The 25,279-nt window shown below is 50.0% G+C and overlaps 1 protein-coding gene across 3 annotated transcripts in view; it reads left to right on the top strand.

Annotated features, from left to right (window-relative positions):
- Positions 1-4,726: 4,726 nt before the first annotated feature.
- Positions 4,727-25,279, top strand: part of Ksr1 (kinase suppressor of ras 1) — a 150,057-nt gene continuing 129,504 nt past the window's right edge. For all 3 annotated transcript variants that reach the window (XM_077801335.1, XM_077801334.1, XM_026388759.2), the window contains exon 1: positions 4,727-5,127. In XM_077801335.1, the coding sequence (XP_077657461.1) occupies positions 4,921-5,127 (207 nt within the window). In that variant the 5' untranslated portion in view covers positions 4,727-4,920. The remainder of the gene's footprint in view (positions 5,128-25,279) is intronic.

Here is a 25,279-nt window from a genome sequence, read left to right as displayed (position 1 = left end):
CGCAGCCTCCAAACCAGTGCCATTTCTTCTGCCCTTGTCTCTCTACCACCCACTCTCCATGTGGTGATAAGAGGGATCTTTTAAGTCTTCTTCTGCAAAGAATGTGTCTTTCTTTCCACAGACTGAGAAAGCTGTGTTTCTAAAATTTTAATAGACATACGGGAATTTGGCTGAAATGCAGGCTGTGATTCATTTGATCTGGGGTGGGGAAGGAGACTTCATTTCTAACAAGCTCCCAGGCCAGGCGATTGCTTCTGCTCTTGGACCACATTAGGAGCAACAAAGAATTAGAGAGAAGGCCAAACTTCCTCCCCATGTCCTACTTTATCTGGCTCCTGCCCAGCTCTCCTACGTCATCACCAACCTCTGTTCTTTCTCATCACACTGTGGTGGCCACATTGGCCTTCATTCTGTTCCTGGAGTGTGCCAACTTTTCCGACCTCAGGGCCTTTGTCCGTGATGTTTCCACTGCTTGGAATGACTCTTTCCTGGTGTATACATTGCTTGCTTCTTTTCTTTATTCATATCTCAGTTCAATGGGCAGAGAGTATTTCTCTGACCATCTCAGAGAATAAAGTACCTCATCCTCCTGGGGACTATCAGGTATTGGCTTTTTAAATATTTTCTTCTCCATAGCATCCATCACTCTCTGAATGTATTTTGGTAATATATTCATTGCTTTGTGGATGTTCTGCCTCCACCCTTTCGTGTGTTCCACATGATAAAAAGACTTGGTTTCCTTCACTTGAAGTCTGCCCCTGAGCCTGGCACATAGCAAGTACCCTTTTCATGTTAGTTTGGTCTATGCATGAACGTGTTACTATGGTGACTTTGTTGTTCAGATGCACGTGGGGAAAACTGAGTGACATTAATAGAGGTGCCTGAGACAGAGGGGTGGAAGGAGGGAAGGAGCAATCTTTTTATACTGAGGGTACTGCAGTAAAGGTCTCAAGAAACTGGAGATGACATTGAACCTAAGAATCAGCACATGATAGTTACATTCATTTAAGACACTCACTCTGGAAGGTGGGGAAGAGAGTAACTCCTATTAGTTAAGTGAGTTAATGAGACATTTGGAACAGTGTAAGTATACACATCATAAGTATTTATTAAATAAATATGTTGAATGCTTATTTTAAAATCATCACTTTGCATAATTATGTTTTTTTTTTTTTGATACTAGAGATTGAACTCAGGGGCACTCAACCACTGAGCCACATCCCCAGCCCTATTTTGTATTTTATTTAGAAACAGGGTCTCACTGAGTTGCTTAGCACTTTGCTTTTGCTGAGGCTGGCTTTGAACTCATGATCCTCCTGCCTCAGCCTCTGGAGCCACTGGTATCACAGGTGTACGCCACCACACCTAGCATAGACTTATCTGTTTATCTTCACCACATAGTATCTCTGTCTTGCAAATGAGGAGCAGTATTATGAGTTGGGAGATTTGCCCAAGGTCATACAATTCAGAGACAGACCGACAATCCCATTTCCTAAAAAGCTTTATTCGCTGTTGTAAATTCCATCCTGCCCTGTCCCACCTACTGTTAGCACCTGGTATATTGTGCATTCTACTTGCTTATCTGTCTTCTCAGAATGTAAATTCCCTAAGAGGAAAGATCTTTGTTAAGTTCATTGCTATTTTCCAGTGCCCAGAACAGGCCCTGCAACTCAAGTAGACACTAAACAAATACGGAATATTTGTTAATTGTTTTAAAACCCTTTCTTCCCCCATCTCCAAGAGGTGGTTCTGTACATGGGAAGGGACAGAGTGGCTGACTGGATATTTATTTATTTATTTATTATTTTTTAAAATATATATATTATATATATGTATATTATATATTTTTTTTTTAGAGAGAGAGAGAGAGAGAGAGAGAGAGAGAGAATTTTTTAATATTTATTTTTTTAGTTCTCGGCAGACACAACATCTTTGTTGGTATGTGGTGCTGAGGATCGAACCCGGGCCGCATGCATGCCAGGCGAGCGCACTACCACTTGAGCCACATCCCCAGCCCCCTGACTGGATATTTAAATTCAGACACAACAGCTGGAGTCCCTCTGAGGTGACCTGGGAAGGAGAGCTGGGGCAAGCAGAAGGACAAGTGACCACAGAGGTGGGAGCAGCTGCTTGGAGCCTGATGGAGAGCAGCCGGGGAGCTGGCCTTGCCCGGTCCCCAGCCCTGATGCCACTGCTGTGGTGGCATGGATAGGTGTAGATGCCACAGGCCAGGAGTGGCCTTTCTCAGGATGTGGCTTCCCACAGAAAGTGACCCTAGAGGCCCCATGGCAATTACAAGCTTATGTAAGTGCATAAATAGGCACTTCTCAGGCAATCGATTACAAATGGAGTCAGGCAGTTGCTCAAGTCTGGCCGCTGGAAGTTCTGAACAAGTCAGTCCCTTGAGATGGTTCTCTGGCCTACTGACCTTCCTGTGTGCCATGGTTCTCAGAGTGTGGTCCCCACACCAGCAGCATCAGCATCACCTAAGAACGTGCCCCAAATGCAAATTCTACCCTCTGACCTAGGAAACTATAGGCGTAGGACCCATCATTGTAGGAATTAACAAGCCTTTTAGGTAATTCTGATACATGTTTTGAGTTTGACAACCATGATTTCAGTTTCTCTTTCAGGGTAATTATTAGTTTGCTGCAAAAATCAGGGTTAGGGGACTCAAATATACTACAGGAGGTTCCCATTATAAAGTGAGAACTGGAGCAGTGATTATTTATTTTTTAGGTATCAGGGATTGAACCCAGGGGTCCATAACCACTAAACTACATCCCCAGCCCTTTTAATTTTTTATTTTGAGAGAGGGTCTTGCTAAGTTGCTGAGGTTGGCCTCGAACTTACAGTCCTCTTACCTCAGCCTCCTGAGTTCCTGGGATTATAGGTATGCATCACTGTACCTGGCTGGATCAGTGATTCTTAATGGGAAAGGACAGAGTTTGCTGGAACTCCTTTTTATTTCAGAAAATCCCCAGAAGAGGGGTTGTCAAAAGTGCATTTTAAAGTTACCATAGTTTTTTTTTTTTTTAAAGATCTGATATTTAATTTGTTTTGAAATGTCAAATGACATTAAAGGAAGGTATGATATAAACCACCAGCCAGTACTGATTGTTTTAGTGTCTGTAGCTCAAATAAGAATATAATGCTGGGATCTCACGTCCTGTCCCATCCTCAGCCTCAGCCTCAAAAACAAAAAATAAAAACAAACAAAACAAAAAGACTCAACTCTCTATCCATTCACAGCCCCCCCACCCCCACCCCAAGTGCCTAGGCCTCAGCTGGCCTGAGAGATAAGAGAAACCTGGCATAGGGCCTGCCTAAGAGCTCATGAGACTGGTTGCACAATTTAATGGAGACTTTACTGTGCACAAGGCACTGTACTGTATTTGACTCTGTGAAAAGGGTGCAAAGATAAATTAGCCAGTGGTTTCTGCAATCTAGGAGCTTAAAAGAGATAATTCAGAAGGGAAACATTTCTTCTGGTTGGCAGATGTCGAAAGTACAGAGGTGTGGGACCTTTGATCAGAGCCTTGGTTTTTCAGTATTGCTAGATAACAGAACTTAGGCATCGGACTGATGGCAGAGGAGGGCGAACACCTGGGGTGGGGTTGGTATGTGAGGTAGGAGGCACTAATTCCAGTCCCTAGAGGTACTGCTGCCATGCCCAGGGACTAGTGGGTTCAGGGCCTTATTAGGAGAGCCGAGGTTGGACAGCAACACTTGCTAACGTTTATCCAGTGACTGCATGTGTCAATAACAAACATAATCTTTCATGAGAACCCTATGAGACAGGCACTATCACGGCCCCATCCGACTGAGAGGGAAACTCTGGTGCTCAAAGGAAAAGCATCTGCCCAAGGTCACACACGAGGCAGTGGTGGAGTCATAATTCGAACCCAGGCTATCTTGCTCTACAGAGCTCAGCAATAAGGACCTGACAAAACTATGCACTGTCTCCGGTGTCCGGGGTGGCCTGCTGGGTAGGGATGGCACACTGATTTTGGTGAGTAAACAGGATCCTGAAAGTCCTTTCGCCTTTCTTCATGCTGGATCATTCCCTTTAGTGTATAGAATTCAGAATAAAGTGGTACATGAACCAGATACAGGACTTGCCCCTCCCCCCACGGCTCTCCCCCTTTCCCCCTTGTCTCTCCCCCTGTCTGTCCCCCAGGGCTGCGGATCAACTCTGCACATGCTATGCAATTGCTCTACCACTGAGCACACCTCCAGCTTGGGAAAAATTCTTTTTAAGCACCTTCCTATTAGATGGCGGCCCCTAAATCCACATAAAATTCCGGAACCTCGGCGGTCCCCCATCTTCCAGGGAGCGGCTGCGGCAGAACTGCAGGAGGAACGCCCTCCTCCCGTCTAGGGGGCCACGGGCTGCTGCCCCGCCCCATCCGGGGGTCGCGGGAAGCTCCTAGGCGGGGTTGCGGGGAGGGGAGGGGGGAAGGGGAGACTGGTTCCCCCGACTCTGCGCCTGGGGAGGAGCCGGAGCTGAGCAACGCCTTATCGGGCGCCAGGCAGGGCCCTCTCTCGCCGCTCGTGCCTGCCGGGAGGGAAGGCCCGGTTGCGCGGCCAAGGGTGCGGGCGGGGGCCCCCGAGGGCGCGGGCCCGGCGGCAGGTGCGCTGTGCGGACTACAAGTCCCAGCATGCCTGGCTGCCCTGACCCGGCCCCCGCTGCCGCTTAAAGGCTCCGGCAGCAGCAGCCGTCGGGTCGCCGCGGCTTTCGCTTTGCTGCCGCGCTTGGGCGGCGGGAGGAGCGGGCTCGGCGGGCGGCTCTCCTGGAACCCCGGCTTCAGCAGCACGGAGGGCGCTCCTGGTCCAGCCTTCCAGGTCGGGGCTTCCTTGCCGAGGCGCCGGTGCCCCCGGGCTCCCCTCCTCGGCCCCCAGCTGCCCCGATGCCGAGGCATGGATAGAGCGGCGCTGCGCGCGGCGACGATGGGGGAGAAGAAGGAGGGCGGCGGCGGGGGCGCCGGGGCCGCGGCCAGCCGGGCTCTGCAGCAGTGCGGGCAGCTCCAGAAGCTCATCGACATCTCCCTCGGCAGCTTGCGCGGGCTCCGCACCAAGTGCGCGGTGTCCAATGACCTCACCCAGCAGGAGATCCGGACCCTGGAGGTAAGGGTCCGCTACTCCAAAGGGTCCAGGACCCCGACCGGGCGCGAGGAGCGGCCCCAGCTCACTCCTTCCCGAGTTGCATCCTGGAACCTGGTCCCCTCCTTGGAGGCTTCCTCCATCGCCTCCCTCGCTGATGCGGCAGCTTGAGGACCCAGGATCAGCACTCACCTTGGGCAGGATTTTTGGAGGAGAGGGCGCAGACTGGGAACCGGGATGGGAGCTGGAGGAGCCGGTGACCGGCGTGTGCTCCGCGCCGAATTTCCCTGCCAGCCTTCTCTCCGCCCCCACCCCATTTCCAGGGCTTGCCGGGGTCATTGTCCCACTGAGTCACGCGTTGGACTTTTCGCTGTGGGCCGGGGTGATGGGGAGGTCCCCTGCCCTCTGCCTTCCCTCCAGCCCTGGTCCGGTTCTTGTGCCTTCCTCTCCTCCCCTCCAGGTCTTGTCTGTTGCTTTTCATAAAGTGTTTGCTGAAACTGCATTTTTTGCTGTTCAGGCGTTTGGTGCTTTCCTTTTCTGAAGCCACAGCCTTTCATTCCTCAAAATGTAATTACCCACTCCCTCCCCCCAGCTCCCCCCTAAACGTGGGGTTTTGGCTTAGGAAGGATTATGCTGGGGAAGGAAGCTTTTGGTGGGAAGATGGCACTACTTAAGGGCTCTTCTGCTGAAGTCTGCATGGAGTGTAAAGAAGAAATAAGATATGTGGGCCTCCTCTCTCAAATTATAGCTGGGTAGTGCAGCATTAAAAGGATTTGGAAGAATCATCCAGAAGGGTTGTTGGGTTCTCAGAAGGGGGAGCTCCCCCCACCCCTTACACAATAGATGGAAACTAGTGCATTCCCAACTTGCTTTTGTCCAGGGACTGGGAGAACCTCTGAAATTCTTGGGGACAGTTAATAGCTGCCCTGTCTTGAAGAGGGGCCTTACCTTACCATGCATTGCCACATCTGGTCTCCTGTAGGTCTGGGGATGTTTTGGTTTTACTGGATCCTCAAGGCACCCACCCCCTTGTTATTGCTAATTGCCTCTGCCAGCTGTCAGAGGGCAGACGGTCATTGCTGTAATTATTACAAGACCAATCCTCCCTCCACACACACCACAAGCCTGAATCCTTGTTTGATCTGAAATGCTCAGAGTGAGTCTCCCTTAGTTTTGTTTGCTTAACAGCTACAAATCCAGGGACATTGGAAGAATCCAATTAGTGTTGGCTATTATTATTACTATTATTATTATTGTTATTATGCCTGTTATGGCAGGACTGACCAGGACATTGCTTAAAAAACAAACCCACAAAGCCCTCCAACGTGCCTTTCTGTATGTGGACTGCCGTTTTCCAAGTGAAACTGATTTCTTGAACACGGCCGAGTGTGTTTGCCCAGCGAAGTTCAGTTTTTAAGCTGATACAATAGGTGGCCTGTGTGGCTTAGTTCTGGGAGGAGGGGTCGTTGTCCAGCAGTGTGTGTCTGGTTGGACCGCTGTGTTGTTGGGCTGAGAGAATGTTCTCTGTGTTGGCCTGTGTCGGGTGGTCCCCGTGTTGCTCTGAAGTGGTTCCTGGATCCCAGGGTGAATGTAGGAGAATGGTTTGCTGTTCATTCTCTGCAAATGGCTGTTTGTCCTCCAGGTGAACTGACTTCTCGTCTTGCTCATTTAGACCAAGGTGCAGCGTGGTGACACCCCAAAGCCTCCAGCTGTTGGGGTCTCAGTGCTGGTTGACTGAGTGGCCTCCCTGATGAGTGTGTTGGAATGGTCATCTCTGGCAGCCAAAGAAGGCCCGAGGGCGATTTGCAGGGTGAATGAGACTAATACCAGCTTTCTGTTCTTCCCACTGTGGTATGGGTTTGGGCTCACCTGCTCCCTGAAAAGGCAGGATCTGGGTTGCTCTTTGGGATAGGAATTTAGACCCCCTGGAACTAGTTCCTGGGACTGCCACCAGCTAGTTTGGGTGAATCATTTTTTCCTGGAGGCTTAAGCTTTCTTATCTGCAAAATGAGCAGGCTGATGTGGGTCTCTGAGGGCTCCTAAAGCTCTGCCTTCAGTGCGTTAGGGAAGGAGACTCAGTTAGATTGAATGAAGCGTTGGTGAGTGTTTATATTCATATTCATATTTTAGAATAATTCTATAATCCAGATTTACTAGACTGATAAAGTAGAAGGTAAGTTAATTCCTACAAGAACCTTGACAGGGACAGTGTGGTGAAGAACAGAAACCCACAGCTTTGAAAGCCATCCTGGCTCAGTCTGTGTGGCCTTGGGCAAGTCCCATGACTTCGACTGTCAAACTCCCTCATCTGTAACATGGGGACGGTCTGCTCACACCTGTGGCATCTTAGCTAGAAGCTCCCTGGAGAGGACCCAGTGACATCCATGCCCAAGCCCCTTTGAGAGAAAGGACTTCTTACAGCTGGCTCTGACTTCCTAGAGGTGGATGCCACAGGGCAGGAAGCAATCCTAGCAGCTCCACCCCCAACAGCACTGGAGCGGCCAGGCGGGAGGCCAGGGTCCCTTTGGCTTTCTTTTCTGTGCTGCAGACTCTTCTTACCACTAGGCCAGGCCCCCGGAGACTGTGCTTGCGACATTGGATTCCTGGCTTTTGAAGAAGGGTCTGGCCACAGGGCTTGGCTCATGCAACGACGTCAGACTTGTTGTAGAACCTTAGGAACCGCAGCCCACTCTGGCCCTCATTGAATGAGCAGTTGGTGGGAGAAGCAGCATGTGAGATGTCTCTGGAAGACCCTGATCAGGGGCAGGCTGCTGCAGCCCAAGATTTCAGGTTGCGACAGGCAAGCAGGCACTGGTGTGCTTGGCTGCCCGGTGACAGCTTTTCTCTGTGGACCAGCTGGATTAAAAATGGTGGAAGGAGGCAAGTGGTAATGTTATACACACACAGATACTTTTTTTTTTTTTTTTGAATGGATGGGCAAGAGACACAACCAGAGTCAATCTATAGAGAGTCGTAGGATTCACTTGATCCTGATCACTCCTGGTGCCTTGTCTCCTTGTCTCAGACCCTTTCAGGGGTCTGAGAAACCCACTAAGGCAAGTGGGATGTTCCCACTCTCCATTTGTGCTTACAGAGGGACACCTGGCCCGCCTCAAACCAGTTCCTCCCTTCATCCTCTGCGGGTCCCATCTGTGCCCTGTGCTGGTGAGATAGAGTATGCAAAAGAAGACATTCACATTGCCTGCTGAGATTCACTTTTATTTTTTTGGTACTGGGGATGGAACCCAGGGGCGCTTGACCACTGAGCCACATCCCCAGCCCTTTCTTTGTATTTTATTTAGAGACAGGGCCTCACTGAGTTGCTTAGGGCTGCCTTTGAATTCCTGATCCTCCTGCCTCAGCTTCCAGAAATTCACTTTTTTGGGTACATTGTAACTTGCTCTTTCCTGCCAGCACACTAGCCTTTCCCAGATACAGGCTCCTTCCCACCCAGGCTTCCCACTTTGTGCTTATGCAAGCTGACCTAGAGATGTGTTCCCCAGGGGAGAGGACACTGGGAGTCATGGTAAGTTTAGTGTAGTTTGGCCACTTCTCTGAGAAGTTGCTCTGGAGCCAAGATGAGCTGGGGGAGGCGTCAGGTCAGAGAGGCCTGATCCGCACTCAAGTGGGCCGTGCAGAGGTCAGAGCCCTGCTGTTTTGAGGACTGCAGCTTTCCCTGGGCCCTCCGAGAGTGTCCACATAGTGGAACTGCTGGAAGTGGTGAGGGGTGTCCTGTGTCCTCGGATCAGGTCCTTGGGGGCACACAGGGGCATGCTCCTGCTGCTGCTGCTTCCTGAATTCCTGCTGGGCTGCTGTCTGGCAAGGGTTCTGAGACGAGTGGGATGCCCTCCTGTCTTGGGGCTTGAGGGGTACTTTTAGTCTAAAAGGGGAGTCACAGAAGTGGACAGTAGTGCCTGCAGTGCCACAGCTCCTGGGGAATGCTGGGACCTGGGCCCTGCACTGGGAATCCCACTGAAGTGTTAGCCAGTCCCACTTCTTGGCTCCATGGGAGATATTCCTAGAGATTTGGTGATTTCTCCCGGGTCCCTTGTCCCTGGCAGAAGTGAGACCGAAAGCTGGCTTTCCTATCCTGACTCAGCCACTGTCCTGGAGTGTGGCATTTCTCTGCCATAGTTTTAACCCTCGGCCCGAGTGACTCTAATCATCCCTGAGGGAACACAGAGCTGTAGCGCTGTCCCTTTAGGTGCCCACTTTCACCTTGCCAACTTTTTCTCTGGACACCTACTTCCTGAAGGCCTGGAGGGGGACCTGCAGTTTCCAGAGGCTGTGAGCTGGAGAGGGCTGGGGTGCTGGAGGGAGGCCTTTGCACCTCTGCAGCCCAGGGCAGCGTGGGAGTAGGACACTGGGGTTTGCTGCCTGGGGACAGGAGTGGGGATGCTTCTTTACTTTCAGTGGCCTCGGTTGGCTCAAAATTCTGGGAACACTAGAAGCATTCTCGTCCTGCCTGCTGTCTGAGGCTGGACCTCTCCAGCCCATACAAAGGTGATGGCCTGTGGTGACAAGGTCTTGCAGAGGTGTGGAGAGGTAGGAAAGCCAGTGGCCATGTCTCTGAGCTGTGCTTTAAAAAAAAGGGACATCCTTCCAGAACACACTGGTTCAAATCTCTTTATATTCTGCTCAAAGGGGAAGCTGCATAGGTGCCTCTGGGGTTGTGGGAACCCCCTTTGCGAGGAGAGGACCCACGTAGAATGAGGAACATTCTTGGCCACCCCCTGTGTGTCCAGCTCTCTGCTAGGCTCTTGCCTTATGTCACCCTGTTGAACACAATGGTTCTCTGAGATTTTTATCCTGATTTTGAAGATGAGGAAACTGTGGCTCTGAGGGATGAAGATACCGAGGAGGTAGTGGAACCTGAGTTGACTCACTTTGGGAGCCCATGTTCTGAACTTTGCAGCTGCCTTTAGACATGGTGGTGGTGGTTCTGGTCAAGGTCATGGCTGCTAACACCCAGGAAATTGCCAATAACTAAAAAGGCAGGCCCAGGGACAGGCGTCTCCATCACTGGGCTGACTGGTGGTCACCCCAGGCTGTCCAGCCTTTAGCATGGGGCTGTGTCCCACATGTCCAGCCCAGTACATCCTCACAGATAGGTTCTGTCCGCAAGTCCTGAAGCACCCAGCCCAAGGCTGGTCTCATTCTGAGAAACAAGAAGCTGCCTGGAGATCAACTTACTCATAATTTTTTTAATGACTCCCTGCCTTATTCTTTCTAGACAATTCTTCTGATAAGAAGCGTGTTCTTTAGCATTCTACCTTTAATTAAAATATTTTAAGATGATATAACGTGTTCACAATGAAAAAACAAAATATAAGGTAGATCAAAAAAAAAATCACTCCTAATATCACCTTTGAGTTAATTCCTTGAACATTTTGCTGAATTATTCTTCCAGTCTTTCCACTCTCTGCATTTGCATATCAGTGGACACCCTGTGCTTCTAAATGCCTTGCACACGTTGTCTTTCTCGTACCGCTACACTGACTGCACTGTGTGGTCAGACCAGACTTCTTCTCACCAGACCCCAATGTCGGCTTTCAGGCTGTTTTTTCAATAAACCATGCTGCAACGGGGATCCTCCTAGAAGTGGAATTTGCTGGATCAAAGTGTACGAACACATTTGATGTCTGTCCATTTAAAGTCTCTAGGGTATGACATTTTCCCTGCTTCCCAGTGGGAATGCCAGGATTTATGGAACGGTAGCCTTTATCCATTTATCCTTTTGTCGCTTCATCTTTGACCATGTCCAAGTCTAGGTTTTTAATTTAAAAAACAAAAAACTTTTGCAGTGCTGGGATTGAACCCAGGGCCTTGTGCATGCTAGTCATGTGCTCTGCCACTAAGCTGCACCTCAGTTTTCATTATTTTTTATTTTGAGACAAGGTTTTGCTACGTTGCTGAGGTTGGCCTTGAACCTGCCATCCTCCTGCCTCAGCCTCCTGAGTAGTTAAGGTGCAGGCATTTGATCACTGTGCCTGGCATGTCCAGGGGTTTATATAAGAAATGGGATATGACCCGGTGGCTGAGGTCCTGTCAGGAATTCTGGGTTCTAGTTTTGCACTGGCTTTTGTGGAGTTCTGGGTTATGTGTCAAGGATTGTGGGTTCTAGTTTCATGGTTGCCTGCGGCACAGGGGAGTCCCCTCGGCCTGACCAAGTAGAAGGACCTTTCCTGGCTCTAAGATAGCAGAGGGAGGGTTAGGAGGTCTCTGTCCAGGCAGTGCGCAGCTCATGGTGAAATCTTGCTCTCTGGACAGTAGTGATGCGCGCTTCACATGCTGCAGCCTGAGTTCAGCAATTATCAGTGTTGATCAGAGAGCCTTTGGGGTGTCTGTCTTTGGGGTTGATTTAGTAGACTTGGGGTTGAACCGTGAAGCACTCTACCACTGAGCCACATTCCACACCTGTTATAGTTTGTATTTTGAGACAGAGTCTCCCTAAGTTGCTGATGCTGCCCTTGAACTCGTGATCCTCCTGTCTCAGCCTCCCGAGTGCCTGGGATTCCAGGTGTGCACCTCTACGCCTACCAACCCTTTCCTCTTGCAGGTGAGGAAACAGAAGGTGGGGAAGTGACTTGCCAGGAACACCTGTCAGGGAGAATTCATCAAGGGAGGTTAATAGAGGGGCACTGAGCTGGGAGTCAGACCTGGGGCTCAAGGACTCATGAATGAGACAGGATGCTACCTTGTGCCTGCTTTGCTGACTGAGGGGGACACAGCAGCCTTCCAGTTCCGTCTTCCAGAAACATGGGTCTCCACCTCAAGAGTTTTCCTCCAAGAGAAAGCAAACGGGTTTGCTCCTTACTCATCCAATGTCTTAGGGACCCTGAGGGTCAGACAGATTCCTGGAGAGCCCTCTGAGTGTCCTTTGTGGGGGGACCTGGCTTAGCCCATGTGGATTATCTTGAGTCCTTGGCTGTGAATTTCAAGGGCTATTCATTTTTCCAGGGAGATCCCCTGAAAACCTTTATTCCTGTGGGGCCTGATGATTGTCTTAAAAAATTCCTGCAGATTTTTCGTCCTGCACCCCCCCCATCTGTTGCTGGTTTTGCTGTCAAGATAATGTCATAAATTCTTTCCAGTGGCTCCTAGGAAGGTGTCACCTTTTCATCCAGTATCTGTGTGTCCATCTTGGCTTTCTTCCTGATTCTAGAGCACGGGTGGAGAGGCCCAGGCGTACTCTGAGGACAGCTGTTGAGATAAAAAAAAAATGCTTTGTCACTTATTCCCAGGCGTCTGTTTCTCGTCAGTCCCAGCAGCCGCCACCACCACATAGCAAACCTACATATTCATGTGTCTCTGTATTTCTGGGTTGTCCTGGCATTTGGGGCAACAGTGCAGATTGCCTTTCCAAATGACGGGGCTGAAGTCCTCCTATTCGCTTGCCGCGTTTTTCCTCCCCCTTTTCATTTTTCCACCCTCAGAATAATTGTGAGAATGAATTAAAACTTGTGTTCAAAGTTTAAAAAAAAAAAGACAGGAAAAGAAAGTATGCAGTGCATGAACGAGGCCAGCCGTGATTATTAAAGATAATGTTTTGTGCAGCATACAGTGTACACTTTTCTTGGCGACATAACGATCATGTTCATGGGGCTTTGTTTTCTGCAAATCTGATGAGGTGAGTTGCTTGTGGGGTGGTGGGGCCTTCTTTCACGTGATACCTGGATGTTTTGAGTGCCAGCACAGCCAATTATTTTATTTTAGTTCTTGGTAACTAGGGATTGAACTCAGGGGTGTTGTACCACTGAGCCACATCCCCTGCCCTTTTAATTTTTAGAGACAGGGTCTCGCTAAGTTGCTGAGGCTGCCTTCAAACTTGCAATCCTCCTGCCTCAGCCTTCTGAGTTGCTGGAGTTACAGGTGTGCACTGCTCCACCTGGCTGGTTTACTTTTAATATGGATAAGCAGGACCGACTTCACTCCTGGTGCACACAGAATTTTTGTGGATAAACAAAAAAATGAATAAAAAAACCCCCAAAAGTAAAGTTACATGTAATTTTTAAAAAATGACCCGAGTGTTCTCACTCATTCAGCACTGTCTTGAGGACTCTTACCCCAACAAGAAGCCTGAGGACCTTAAAAATCCAAATGCAGCCTTTCCCATACTGCATCCTGCAGGATGCTCCCGGGAAAGAGGGATTCGTATAGTTGAGAATGAGTCGCATTGTCCACCTCACTTCTGGAGATCCTCAGTATGGGGATTTGTGTTTCAAAGGCCCCGAGAATTCCTGCAGTAGGGTTTCCAAACTTACTCATCAGAGGGTCTTTTTCCCCTTTGCATGTGATTGGTGAAACACAATCTTAGCCATGAGTTGGGAAAGACAAGAACGGTGGGCTCAGTCTTGGCTAGTGTTGCTTTTATGTTTTATTTTATGAAATGGGGGTCCCATTTGGGGTTGCAGGCAGAACTGGGCCTGGTGAAGAGAGCCTGGTGTCCCTGCAGACTCAACCAGAAGTCGATTTTGGGGGAAGGAGGTATTTTACCAAGGGTGGCCGAGGCTCTGAGCTCTTAATGATGTGGTTCACTTAACCTTCCCAGCAAGAGAAAAACTGTGCCCAGAGCCACTGTGTCCTGCCTTCTCTCCGCCTCAGGTGCGCTTAGCGGGTACCCTGTGCCCTCCAGATCCACCAGGAACCTCAGGGTCCCTCTGGTGGGCAGAAAACAATGCAGGAGAGGTGCAGATGGCTGGGGGTGTGTGTGAGCCCCGGGCTGGGTGGAGGGAAGGGCTGGGCTGCAGACGAGGAATGCTTTTTAAAACAAAAAAGGAAATGCTGGCTCTGAAGGGAGAGGAAAGGAAGCAGCTTCCTGTTGCTGGTGGTGGCTTTTTGGAAGGCGGAGCCTTTCTGGCCCCATGACCAAGCAGAGGCTGGGCTGGCTGGGGCCACTCTGGGGGCACTGGCGTTGTGGGCTGCTGGAGGTTTCAGAATGACAAGCTGCTTCTACTCCATCTTCCCCAGATCACTGAGTCAAATGGACCTGTGGTTTTCAAAACAACCCTCTATACCTGTTACAAAATGGATGTGTCATCATCGCTGACATTTACCATGAGCTTACTCCGCTGCCTGGTGCCCTGGGTTAGGGCTTGGTAGGGGCCTGTACCTACGTCTCCCAGCACACTTGGAAGGAAGGCCCTCCCGTTATCCCCATTTTCCAGGTGAAACCGAGGTACAGAGAGGTTAAGTGACCTGCCCGGAGTTACACAGCTAAGGAGAGACCGAGCTGTCACTTGAACCTGGACATTCTTAATTACCTGCCTACACCACCCAGCTGGCATGTGTAAATTCCCTTCAGCTCCAGATGGAAAATTTGTTACACAGTGTAACATATTGAGATGCGCCTCCCACGGGCTAGGCGGGTGTCCACCACTGAGCCACCTCCCCAGCCCCAGGTTTTAAAGATTTCTGGTGGCCTTTGGGTTCCCCAGGGCAAGCCCAACGCTTGGGCCAGGCCCTAGTGATTCTTGGCTGAAGTTCTTGGGTCTGAGTTTACATTTTGTTTAAACTTTATTATGGAAATGTTCAAACTTATACAGAAGTTGAGAGGAGGTAATGATGATCCCCAGGTGGTGATTCTGCGGTAACCGGCTCTGGCCCATCTTGGGTCATTTAGTTCATTTACATTCCCTGTAAGCCTGTTTTTTTAATTTTTATTTTTGTTTGCTTCTTCATTTATTTATTTTTTTGATACTGGGGATTGAACCCAGGGGTGCTCCACCACTAAGCCACACCCTCAGCTCTTTTTTAAAAAAATTTTTATTAGATATAGGGTCTCACTGAGTTGCTTAGTGCTTTGTGGTTGCTGAGGCTGGCTTTGAACTTGAGATCCTCCTGCCTCAGCCTCCCGAGCTGCTGAGATTACAGGCATGTGCCACTGTCCCCACCTATTTTTTTTTTTTTTTAATTAGAGGTTGAACCCAGAGGCACTTTACCGCTGAGCTACATTTCTTTTCTTTACTTTTTTTTTTTTTTTTTTTAAAGACAGGTTCTTGCTAAGTTGCTGAGGCTGGCTTTGAACTTGAGACCCTCATGACTGGTATTTTAAGTGTGTGCCACCGTGCCTGGCTTGCTTGCTTTCTTTCTTCTTTCTTTTTTTTTTTTTTTTTTTTTGAGAGAGAATTTTTTTTAATATTTATTTTTTAGTTCTCAGAGGACACAACATCTTTGTTGGTATGTGGTGCTGAGGATCGAACCCGGGCCGCACGCATGCCAGGCGAGCGCGCTACCTCTTGAGCCACATCCCCAGCCCTCTTTCTTCTTTCTTTCTTTCTTTCTTTCTTTCTTTCTTTCTTTCTTTCTTTCTTTCTTTCTTTCTTTCTTTCTTTCTCCCTCTCTCTCTCTCTCTCTCTCTCTCTCTCTCTCTCTCCCTCCTGGGGATTGAACCCAGGACTTTGTGCATGCTAGGCAAGTGCTTTATCACTGATCTACACCCCCATCCGTTGAGTGAGCCCAGTTTGGGAAATGGTGGCTTTGGGCCTTTAATATCAAGGACATAGAGAGACCTAGTGAGATCGGGTCCCATTCTCTGTCCCCAGGTAGAGCGGTACCTATCTCAGCAGGCTTTCATTTCTTTCTGTATTTTTCTGTAGAAAGATGGTTTTGATCGCCTTCCCTGTTCCTAGGCTTGCTCTGGCCCCTGCCAGCCTGGACAGCTCTCTTCCCTGTTCCTGCAGCCATGCCTGGGGCAGAGCTGGGAATGTGTAAGGAGGCTGGGCAGGAGCCCTCAGTCACATGCTGTGACCTGCCCTGCTGTCCAGGTCACAGTTCTCCATGGCTCTACTGACCACTTGTTGCTTTATCCACACCACGAGGACGAGGGTACTTCTACCAACATCTATTGAGTGCTGCTGCACGTGGGCCCAGAAGAAGTGCCTTTGGGTAACAGGAGGAGGCTATTCTCTGTCCATTTCTGAGGTTCCAGCCTGAACCCAGAATGAGCCTCCTTGTCCTTTGCAGGTCCATCTCATGGTTCTGCTCGGTCCTTCCTGAAATTCTGTGCTCATTCCTTTTCTCTGTGGTCTCTGGACCCCGACAGGGGGTTTTCTTTTGGAGAGGCTGCTGTTTTGTCTTGTGCTGTATTTGTCCGTCGCTCTGTTATTGCAGGCTGACCTGGGTCTGGCCTCCCCGGCACCAGCATGATGTCATTTCAGGAAAGGAACAGTGTGGAGATAGGCAGCGAGGATGTCAGGGTGTGCCTGGGCTTCTGTGGGGTGAGGATGACACATTCATGGCCCGCCATTTCATTGCTCTCTCTGTGGCCTTGGGTTCGTTCCTTAGGTCTTTGCACCTCAGTTCAAAAAGGAATAAGGATAGGTTCCTTTTGGACTCCTATGTTACAGCACACGTGCCACACGGTGCCTGGGACTCAGAAGGAATTCAGATCTCTTTTTAAACCTCCTCTTGCTGAACATTATTCTCAAACACCCTTCCCTGTGTTTCTCTCGTTTCCCTTTCGGTCATTTTAATTGCTGCGTGATGGTCCGGACAGTGGCTGTGCTCTTCTTTGCCAAAACATTTCCCCTGTTGCTGGACATTTCGGTTGTTTCCAGATTTCTGCGATGACATAAACAGTGTGACAGGCATCGTTTTCCTACAGGCACCTCTTTATTTTTGTTCTTATTCTGAATTCATTTCCTTGGAAAAATTCCAAGGAATGGAATGACTGGGTCAAAGAGCATCACTTTCTTTCCCTCCTTCTTTCTGTGATAGGAATTGCCAAACTGATCTCCATTTTATGCTTTTTGAATGATGGAGATCTTAAAAATGGGGCTTCTGGGTGTCATATATATTAATAAGAAGAATTTTTTTGTGTGCGTGTGTGGTGCTGGGGATTGAACCCAGGGCCTCATGCACGGTAGGCAAGTACTCTACCACTGAGCTATACTGCCAGCCCCTTATGTATTATTTTTAATCATTCTTTTAGAGCTGAGTGTGCAGTGGTGCACACCTGTAATCCCAGCAAGTCCTTGAGATGGGAGGATCACAAGTTCGAGGCCAGCCTCAGCAACTTAGTGAGGTCCTAAGCAACTGAGTGAGCCAGGCACTGTGTTAGGCCCTGGGGAAAGAACAGTGAAGACAGAGGAATTTCCTATAATGGAAATCAGCTGGGAGCAGACAGAAATGGTATGAGACAAAGAAAACTGGAAATGGATTGGGGAGTGATGATCATGGGGAAGGAGGTCCCTGCTTTAGTTTGGGTGGTTGGAAAGGCCTCCTTTCCTGAGAAGCGGGGTGCTTGGGCTGAGTTTCAAATAATAATAAGAAGGGCACTGCAGCCTTGAAGAGGGTTCCAGACAGAGGGACCAGCATGTGCAAGAGTCTCGGGGCAGAAGCCAGCTTGGTATGCTCCAGGGCCAGAGAGGTGCCTGGGACACAGTGGGAAGGGAGGGCATCCCCTCCAGGCCCCTCCCCACCCGCCACACCTCAGTGGTGTTCCAGGCACTGTTCTGGGATATCAGTGAGAAGAAGAAGTGCATTGTGTTCCAGAAAATCACCTCTGCGGGGGAGTTTGCGGATGAGTGAACCCACAGAAGGTGCTGGTGAGGTGCGAATGAGGCTTCCAGGCCCCACGGCTGACTCATCTGTGCACCTAGGTGTGCAGGATTCTGCTGCCAGCCTGAGCTGCGGCAGTGAGCTCGTCAGTTCTGGGAGGTCCAGCCTGGCTGGGGGCACCCTGGCTCTCTGCTGGGGGAGGTGGCCTGGGAACTGAGGTCGCCAGCTCAGACGTGGAGCTGCCGTGACCAGGTGTGAGTCGCTGGCACTCACTTATGGGAAACCTGCCTGAGAAACAGAGGTGGGAAAGCCCCTTCTTCTGGGCCGCCCCACCCCGCCTCATTCTTGATTTACAGAGACTTTGCACTGTGGCTCTTGCTGGGAATAGGGGACCTAGGGACATTGGGCTTTGCATGGCTTTCTTCCTTAGGGTGGGCAGAGAAGAGAGTGTGAGGTTCCAGGGATGCATCTGAGGAGGTGGAGAGTGTGTTCACTTAGGTGAGGGCCTCGTGGCATTGCAGCAATAGACCTGCTGCTGGCAGATGTTGGTCGCCATGTTGTTTGGAAGAGGCTGATTGACTCAGGCTGGGGGATGCTCTGATGCTGGAACAGTGCCTGGCTGTCCCCAAGGGCCGCAGTGGGAGGTGTATCGTTCCCCCGTCACTGTGTCCCAGGTTCCTTTCTGGCCTCCAGATCTCTTGCACATGCTCTGACATGGTGCCAGCTTTGGCCAGAGTTATCGAGCTCCTTGGATTCGTTGCAAGGGGAGGCTAGATCCTGGGAACAGAATAACTTAGACCCCCGGTTCCCTCCCTCCACCGCTGTGGCTAAACCCAGACAGACGTGCCTGTTTTTTCATAGCAAGTTTTTTACAAGAGTTCTGTGAACTCTCCTCGGGAATAACTTTGCGCACCCACTTTGCGGATGAGGAAATTTCGGGCCCGAGTCATCCAATGCTTGGGGGAGCTGGGGTTCAAATCTTGAATCCTCTCAATTCACATTTCTGTTTGTTTCATTGAAACTTACAGAAATCTGCTTGACCTTGGGGGTCTTGCTTGGGGTAGGAAGAGGTCCGAAAAGGCCTTGCATGGCATTCTGGATGAAATAATGCTGGATGGAAAAGAGTGTAAAAATCTCTCCTTTGTTCCTTACCCTATGAAGGGGTTGAACAGGATGAAAATAGCAATGTGGGGAACCTGGGGTAGCAGAGTGAAGGAGGCAGAGCAAGAGGCCATGGACTCCTAGCGGAGAAGGAGGCCGGGGAGAGGCATCCCTGGGAGCCGCTGGCAGGTGGAGGCCCCTCTCTGATTCCTGAGAGCAGAGAGGTTTCATCTCAAAGAATCCTGCCTCTGCTTGAAGCACTCCGGTTCGAGAGGCAGCCTGGTCGGTGGTACTTGGGCCTGATGGAGAGGCCTTGAGGTTGTCCTTTAAATGTTGGTGGCTTATCGCAGAAGAAGGTGACAAGTCCCTGGGGAGATTCCCCTCAGTGGCCCTGACTCACTGTGGCCGAGGGGATGGAACAGGGCAAGGAAGAATCAATCCATCAGCCAATGGAAACTTGTCTCTTTTTAGGGGACAGGAAATCTTCTCGGTGTGGTTGGCTGGTGGTTTGTGAGGAGAGGTGAGCATTTGAGACAAAGCCCTGAGCTACTCTTGCAGCTATCTCTCTGACCCATTTGAGAATTTTAGGAAGTAGTTTAGAAAGAAAAGACACCCAGAGTCAGAGACGTCACTTACAATACTGGTGCCCAGACAGCCACGCGGATTGGGATTTGCCATGTGACCGATGGAAGCTTCCTCACTTGCTCACTGCCCTCGACCCATCAGTCAGAGGGCCCTTCTGACTATTCTTAGACAAAGACTTAAGGTGGCCTCAAACGACCAGACCTTGTCTTGGGCATCTGATAGCTTACATTAAACTTCTTCTCTGGCCCTGCTGGGTTTAAACAGTTTCTTAGGCGGGCAGGATTTATTCTCTGAGCACCCGGCTTGCCCAAGCTCCAATCCCATTTGTGACAGCAAACTGGCCCTTGTTGCTCTGTGGCTGCCAAACCAGGCCACGCTTGGGTTCTGAAAATCCGACCTGCTACTCCCCTGGGGAAGTGGAACACCTGCAGGCTCCTGGGGCCCACTGCCCAGCCTCACTGCCCCCATCCCTTTTTGATCTCAAGATGGGCACCTTTGCATTGTCTTTGGATGTAAGACCAGGAAGGTGAGCAATACTCATAGGAGGTGAAAGCACAGGTTATGGTGCTGGATGGCCTGGGTTCAAACTCTGCTCCCTCCCTATCTCTGTGTCTTCGGGCAAGTTGCTTAACCTGTCTGGGCAAGAGTTGCCCCATCTGTAAAATGAGAATCATAATGGGGTTGTTGTTCATGGTAAATAAATGAGATAAACCATGTGAAGCACGATGCCTGGCACAAAGTAAGAATTTTTAAAATTAATTAATTTTGGTACTGGGGATTGGGCCCAAGGGCTCTTTACCAGAGAGCTACATCCCCAGTCCTTTCTTAAAAAAATTAAATAAAAAATTTTTTTCTTTTAATTTTGAGGCAGGGCCTTGCTAAGTTGCTGAGGCTGGCCTCAAACTTTCGATCTTCCTGCCTCAGCCTCCCGAGTCATTGGGATTTCAGGCATTGAGGTTAGAGGCCCTGCCTCTGTTCTGTAGAATCCAAAGGGAATTTTGAAACTCAGCCCTTCTTTCTTTTTTTCGGGACTGTGGGTTGAACCCAGGGGCACTTAACTAGCATGTCTCCACTCCTTTTTATATTTTATTTAAAGACAGGGTCTCACTGAGTGGCCTAGTGCCTCATTAAGTTGCTGAGGCTGGCTTTGAACCTGTGATCCTCCTGCCTCAGCCTCCCGAGCTGCCAGGATTACAGGCATGCCCCCCTAGTGCCTGGCCTCAGCCCTCATTTCTCGTTGACAGTGGAGATTGGGTGCTGGGACCTGACCATACTCTTTAAGGCTGTGCTCCTGACTCATGCATGCTGTGCCTTCTGACCTGGTGGGCAGGTAGCAGACCACAGCCTGCCCCAGGCCAGTGCTCTGCCACCCACTCAGAGTGTCACTTGGGTGAGGCACTTGTTCTCATTCCCTGTGCATTTATTGAGCACCCAGTGTAGTAGCTCATACCTGCACCCTCCTGGTGCTCCTCTCCTCATCCATAACCTTAGGATAAGAGCTCGTCTTTGATCCCTCTCTATCCTCCTCTGAGAGTTTTTCCCTAAGGCAGTAGCTACATAGAAAAGCAGAATTTATGAGGCTATTTAAATTATCTGTAATACAGAAAAAGAGAAAGCAAGGCTATCCAGTGACAAGGGGAAGGTTCAGTGTGCCGAGGCGCAGCACATATGGCTGGGCTGTTGTGTACCCGGATGCTAGTTACGAAGGTTGGGTAAGAGTATGACCATATTTGTAATATCACATTAAGTGAAAATAAACATACAGGAGGCAGAGTTGCGTGCACGCAGCATTTGTCATTATATAAATGGGTCCAAACGTATGTTGATGGAAAAAAAAAAAACAAACTAGAAGTAGAATGAGCTGGGTGGGGTCTGTTTTTCTTTAGGAGAAATTCCTTTCATAATCCATTCATTTGTTTATTTAAGTCATGAAAACGTGAGCGCCCTGCAGGCTGCAGGCTTTGAACCCGTGATCCTCCTGCCAGTGCGGGTGCCCAGGTACCGCACTGGGGGCCCCTGCCCCGGGAGGCAGCTTCTGTGGTTTCTGATCCTGTTCCCTCTCAGTGCCCGCAGATGTGGCACAGAGCTGAACCTTTCTGGAACAGGATGGAGACTTGGTCTTACAGATTATTCTCTGAGTGCTCAGGGCTGGATTGAGCCACCCCTGGATTCTGCTGAGCAGAATCTGGAATCCACTGAGTGGTCCCCAGAGCTGCCACCCCTCCTGAGGTCAGTGAGCTGTTTCTAGCAAGCTATCCTGTGGGAGCGGAGGCTGGCACGGAGAAGGTCCCCAGGCGTCACTGCTTGTACTTGAGTGACAGCTGGATGCTGTCAGAGGGCTGGGACTCAGATTCCAAGGGGCGCCCCTGACTTTCTGACTGTGGGGCCCTGTGCATGGGGGCCCGTCCAGGAAGGAGAACCTCAGCTCGGGCCCTGTCTCCTGGGTGCCAGCACTCAGAGAGTAATCATTGCCCCCGGAAGCCTGCTGTTGGCTAGCCATGATGGCTCTTGCTGCTCATACTCCAAGAAAGATCTTTTTGGGGGTCATTTTTAACTTAGTGACTGCTCTCTACGTTCTGGGCTCTGGGGTAGCACTGAGAATACTGTACCCCACTAGTCCTTCCAGCTGCCAGTAACACCTGGAGTGCTGGTCTCACCTCCTCTGTACAGGAAGGGACTGAGGCCCAGAGAGGTGAGTTGGCCTCCTGCGGGTGCACAGCGGTGACAGGCTGAGATTGACTTGGGGTCTGGCTGATCGGAGTCGTAGCCCAGAGTGGCACAAGTTTAAACTGGCTACACAGGAAAAACTGCAATTCCTGGGACCCTGCCCTGCCTCCCGCTCCCAGCCCTCCCAGAATGCCGTCGCTACCACAGCATTTGCCACACCAGAGGCTTCAGGGACAGCTTCCTGTTCTTCACAAAGGGTGACTAGAGCCCCTTAGCTGTCAGGAAGGATTTCCTTTTCCTTTAAGGACAAAGACTGTGTCAGGACCTTTAACCCAGAAGTTGCAGGGTCTGGCCCAGGGCTTGGCACCTAGTAAGTGCTGAGGCATTGAATGCGGGACCTGGAGCATGTATTGGAATCCGGGTGACATTCCTGGAAAAAAAAAATTACGTGAATCAACGCAAAAGACCATGTGGAGCAGGGCTCAGGAGCGTGGCCTCCAGCATTAGGCAGTCTGGGTTGGACTCCTATTAACCTGGTCAAGTTATTTTACTCCTCTGGGCACCAGTTTCCCTGTCTGTGAAGAGGGGCAGCTGCAGTACCTGCTGCTCAGGCTGCGGTGAGAATTAAATGAGTGAATGTTGGAAGCAGGTGAAGCAGGGCTTGTGCGTAGTCTTGGTCAATAAACAGGAATCGCAGTCATCATTGTTTGTTTGTTTTTTTGGTACTGGGAATTGAATCCAGGGGTACTTAACCACTGAGCCACATCCCCAGCCCTTTCTTATGTTTTATTTAGAGACAGGGTCTTGCTGAATTGCTTAGGGATTCGCTAAGTTGTTGAGGCTGGCCTTGAACTTGTGATCCTCCTGCCTCAGCCTTCTGGGTGGCTGGGATTATGGATGAGTGCCACTGTACCTGGCCTCGTCATCATGGTTTTTCGTTACCATGCATGAAAGTAAATGGAGTGGAATGTCTAGGGAGAATGCTCAGCTCCCAGGGTAGATTCTTCGCCTGTCTGTGGCTCCAGAGGCCAGGCCTGAAGCCCCTGACTCCCCTGCCTTTCCTCCACCCTTACACAGAGCACATGGGGGAGTGGGGGAGTGACATCCCTTAGGAAGATCGGATGCATTTGGAGGCAGGAGAGTTTTGGGCAGACCCAGCTCTGTGGCTCTGTGGTCCTGGGCAGGTCCCTCATTTTTTTGAGAGCTCATCTCCTAATCTGAGAAATGAGAAAGACTGTCGCTGGGATCTGGGATCGTGGGAACAAGGTCAGTGCTGTAAAGCGTATGCACATCACAGGCCCTGCTGAAGTCCTCCTTCGACCTGGAGGACAGGGGCCGCTCCATCCTGTGTGAACCCCGAGGCCTGGATCAGCAGGAGAGAACCAGTGGGCGGCTGCTTTCTCCTCCGTCAGGGGCACCCCCTCTCTACCCATGTCACCTCTCTTTGCTCTTTCTCTCACTTTGCCTGGAGCAACCAGAAGAAGGTGGGGAAGGTGTCTTCTCCTAGTACAGATGACAGGTATGGGCCACTCTGACCCACACTGGGCCCATACCTGCTTTCCCTGCTCAGGCAACTAGCTCTCTTCTTCCCCTTCAACCACCTAGGACACCAATGACAGGCACTTGGGCTGCAGTTGAGATTTCTCTTGAAAGAAGGCACCTTCGACCTGCAGGGGATTTCTCTTGCTGGGACCCTAATGGCGAGGGGCTTCTGTGGGATGGGGAAAGGGCTTCAGTGGGATGTGGGCCTCAGGCGCAGGAGGAAATTGCAACCAGGATCCTGACAGCTGAACAGAGGCTGTCCCCAAGAGTTGATGGAGGATAGTGAGGGGTGTCCTGTGCTGCCGGAGGCCTCTGGCTCGTGACATTGAGTTCATGTGCCTTCCTTTGCATTGGCTAGGATTGCTGGGCGTGTCTCAGCCTCTGTGATTAAGGATGCATTGATACTGATGCCGATTTTTATAATTTTCATAACAAAACTATTTTTGACCGGAGCAGTCAATCATGAATAGCTCTTGTTACTGTTTATGTCATTGGCTTTTCTTTTTCATCACATATACTGTAGACCTTAGGTTAGTTAAATCTCTGATCAAAGTTCTGTAGATAACTCAGTTTTGTTGAAAATCCAGGTAGTTTTTTTTTTTTCCCCCCTTGCCTTAAACTAGATATTTTGTTTTGGGGTCTTTAATACAGTTCTTATGAATTGTGTGTTTTGCTTGCTGTTGTGAGTTACCTCTTGGACCACTGAGTTGGGGGGCATGATCTGGGTCTCCTGGGAACTGGTTTTATCACCTAGTTTCCTTGAGCCTTCATTTCCTGGTTTGTGGCAACAGGTTGAGGGGATTGGATTGATTTCTTCTGCAATGCCTTCCAACCCTGTGGTTCTGTCTCTCATGGGACAAACTAACAGTAATCTAAGCATCCAGCACGCCTGTGCTGTGTGTTAGCCCCGCATGCCGCTTGTTGTATGCAGGCTGTCCTGTGGTCTCTGGTGTGGATCAGCCTCGGGCTCTCCTGTTGTGTGGTTGGGGCCTGTGGACCCCCCAACCTGTCTGCTCTACGGTAATTGACAGTGCATGTCCCAGGGCTACCAGCATTGAACAGCCACCTCTATCCCATGGTAACCCATCTGAAGAGGGGTTCTGCTTCATTCTCCTGTCCTCCCAGAGCTGTGGATTTTATTGCTAAAGGCCTGAGCCTGCTGATGGTGAGCCCGGAGCTGATGCAGTGGGCATCCTGAGTGCTATCATGCCAGTACATTGATGGGATTTTTTATGTCAAACCTCAGTTTTCTCATCTATCAGATGGAGTTGCTCATTTCTCTCAGGATGATTTTGGGGGTTAACTGTGACAGTGCATGCAGCCTGCTAAGGAAAATGCATAACTGTTCATGGGGATGATAATAAAGAAGAGTTGCTGTGATATGGGGTAAAGAATATCTGCCTCCAAGAGCGGAAAGGAAATGAGAAACTTAGGAAATCTGTAATCTACAAAACTAATTTTTGAATTTAAAAGATCTAGAATCAATTGAATGAATACCATTTGGCTGAAAATTGGATGGGATTCTAGGGATAAGTTCTAGATAGATGCCTTGGAACATGTGAGGTCAACAGGCAGGAAGACATACCTTGCCTGGGGTGAGGTTGGGTCACCAATCCACCTTGGAATTTCAGGGCCAGGGATTTAGGGTAGAGGCCAAAGTCAAGGCTGATATTTCTACCCTCCTAGAACAGCAAAGAGAAAGCCCCATCTTTTGGAGGTGCAGAGGCAGAGTGGATCTGCACTTCCTCTCTCTGCTAGTAACTGCTGTGGGTATTGAGGA

The sequence above is a fragment of the Urocitellus parryii genome, chromosome 7, assembly GCF_045843805.1.
Source record: "Urocitellus parryii isolate mUroPar1 chromosome 7, mUroPar1.hap1, whole genome shotgun sequence".
NCBI lineage: Eukaryota > Metazoa > Chordata > Mammalia > Rodentia > Sciuridae > Urocitellus > Urocitellus parryii.
Note: the sequence above shows the minus strand (reverse complement) of the source record. Positions and strands in the feature narration are given on the sequence as shown.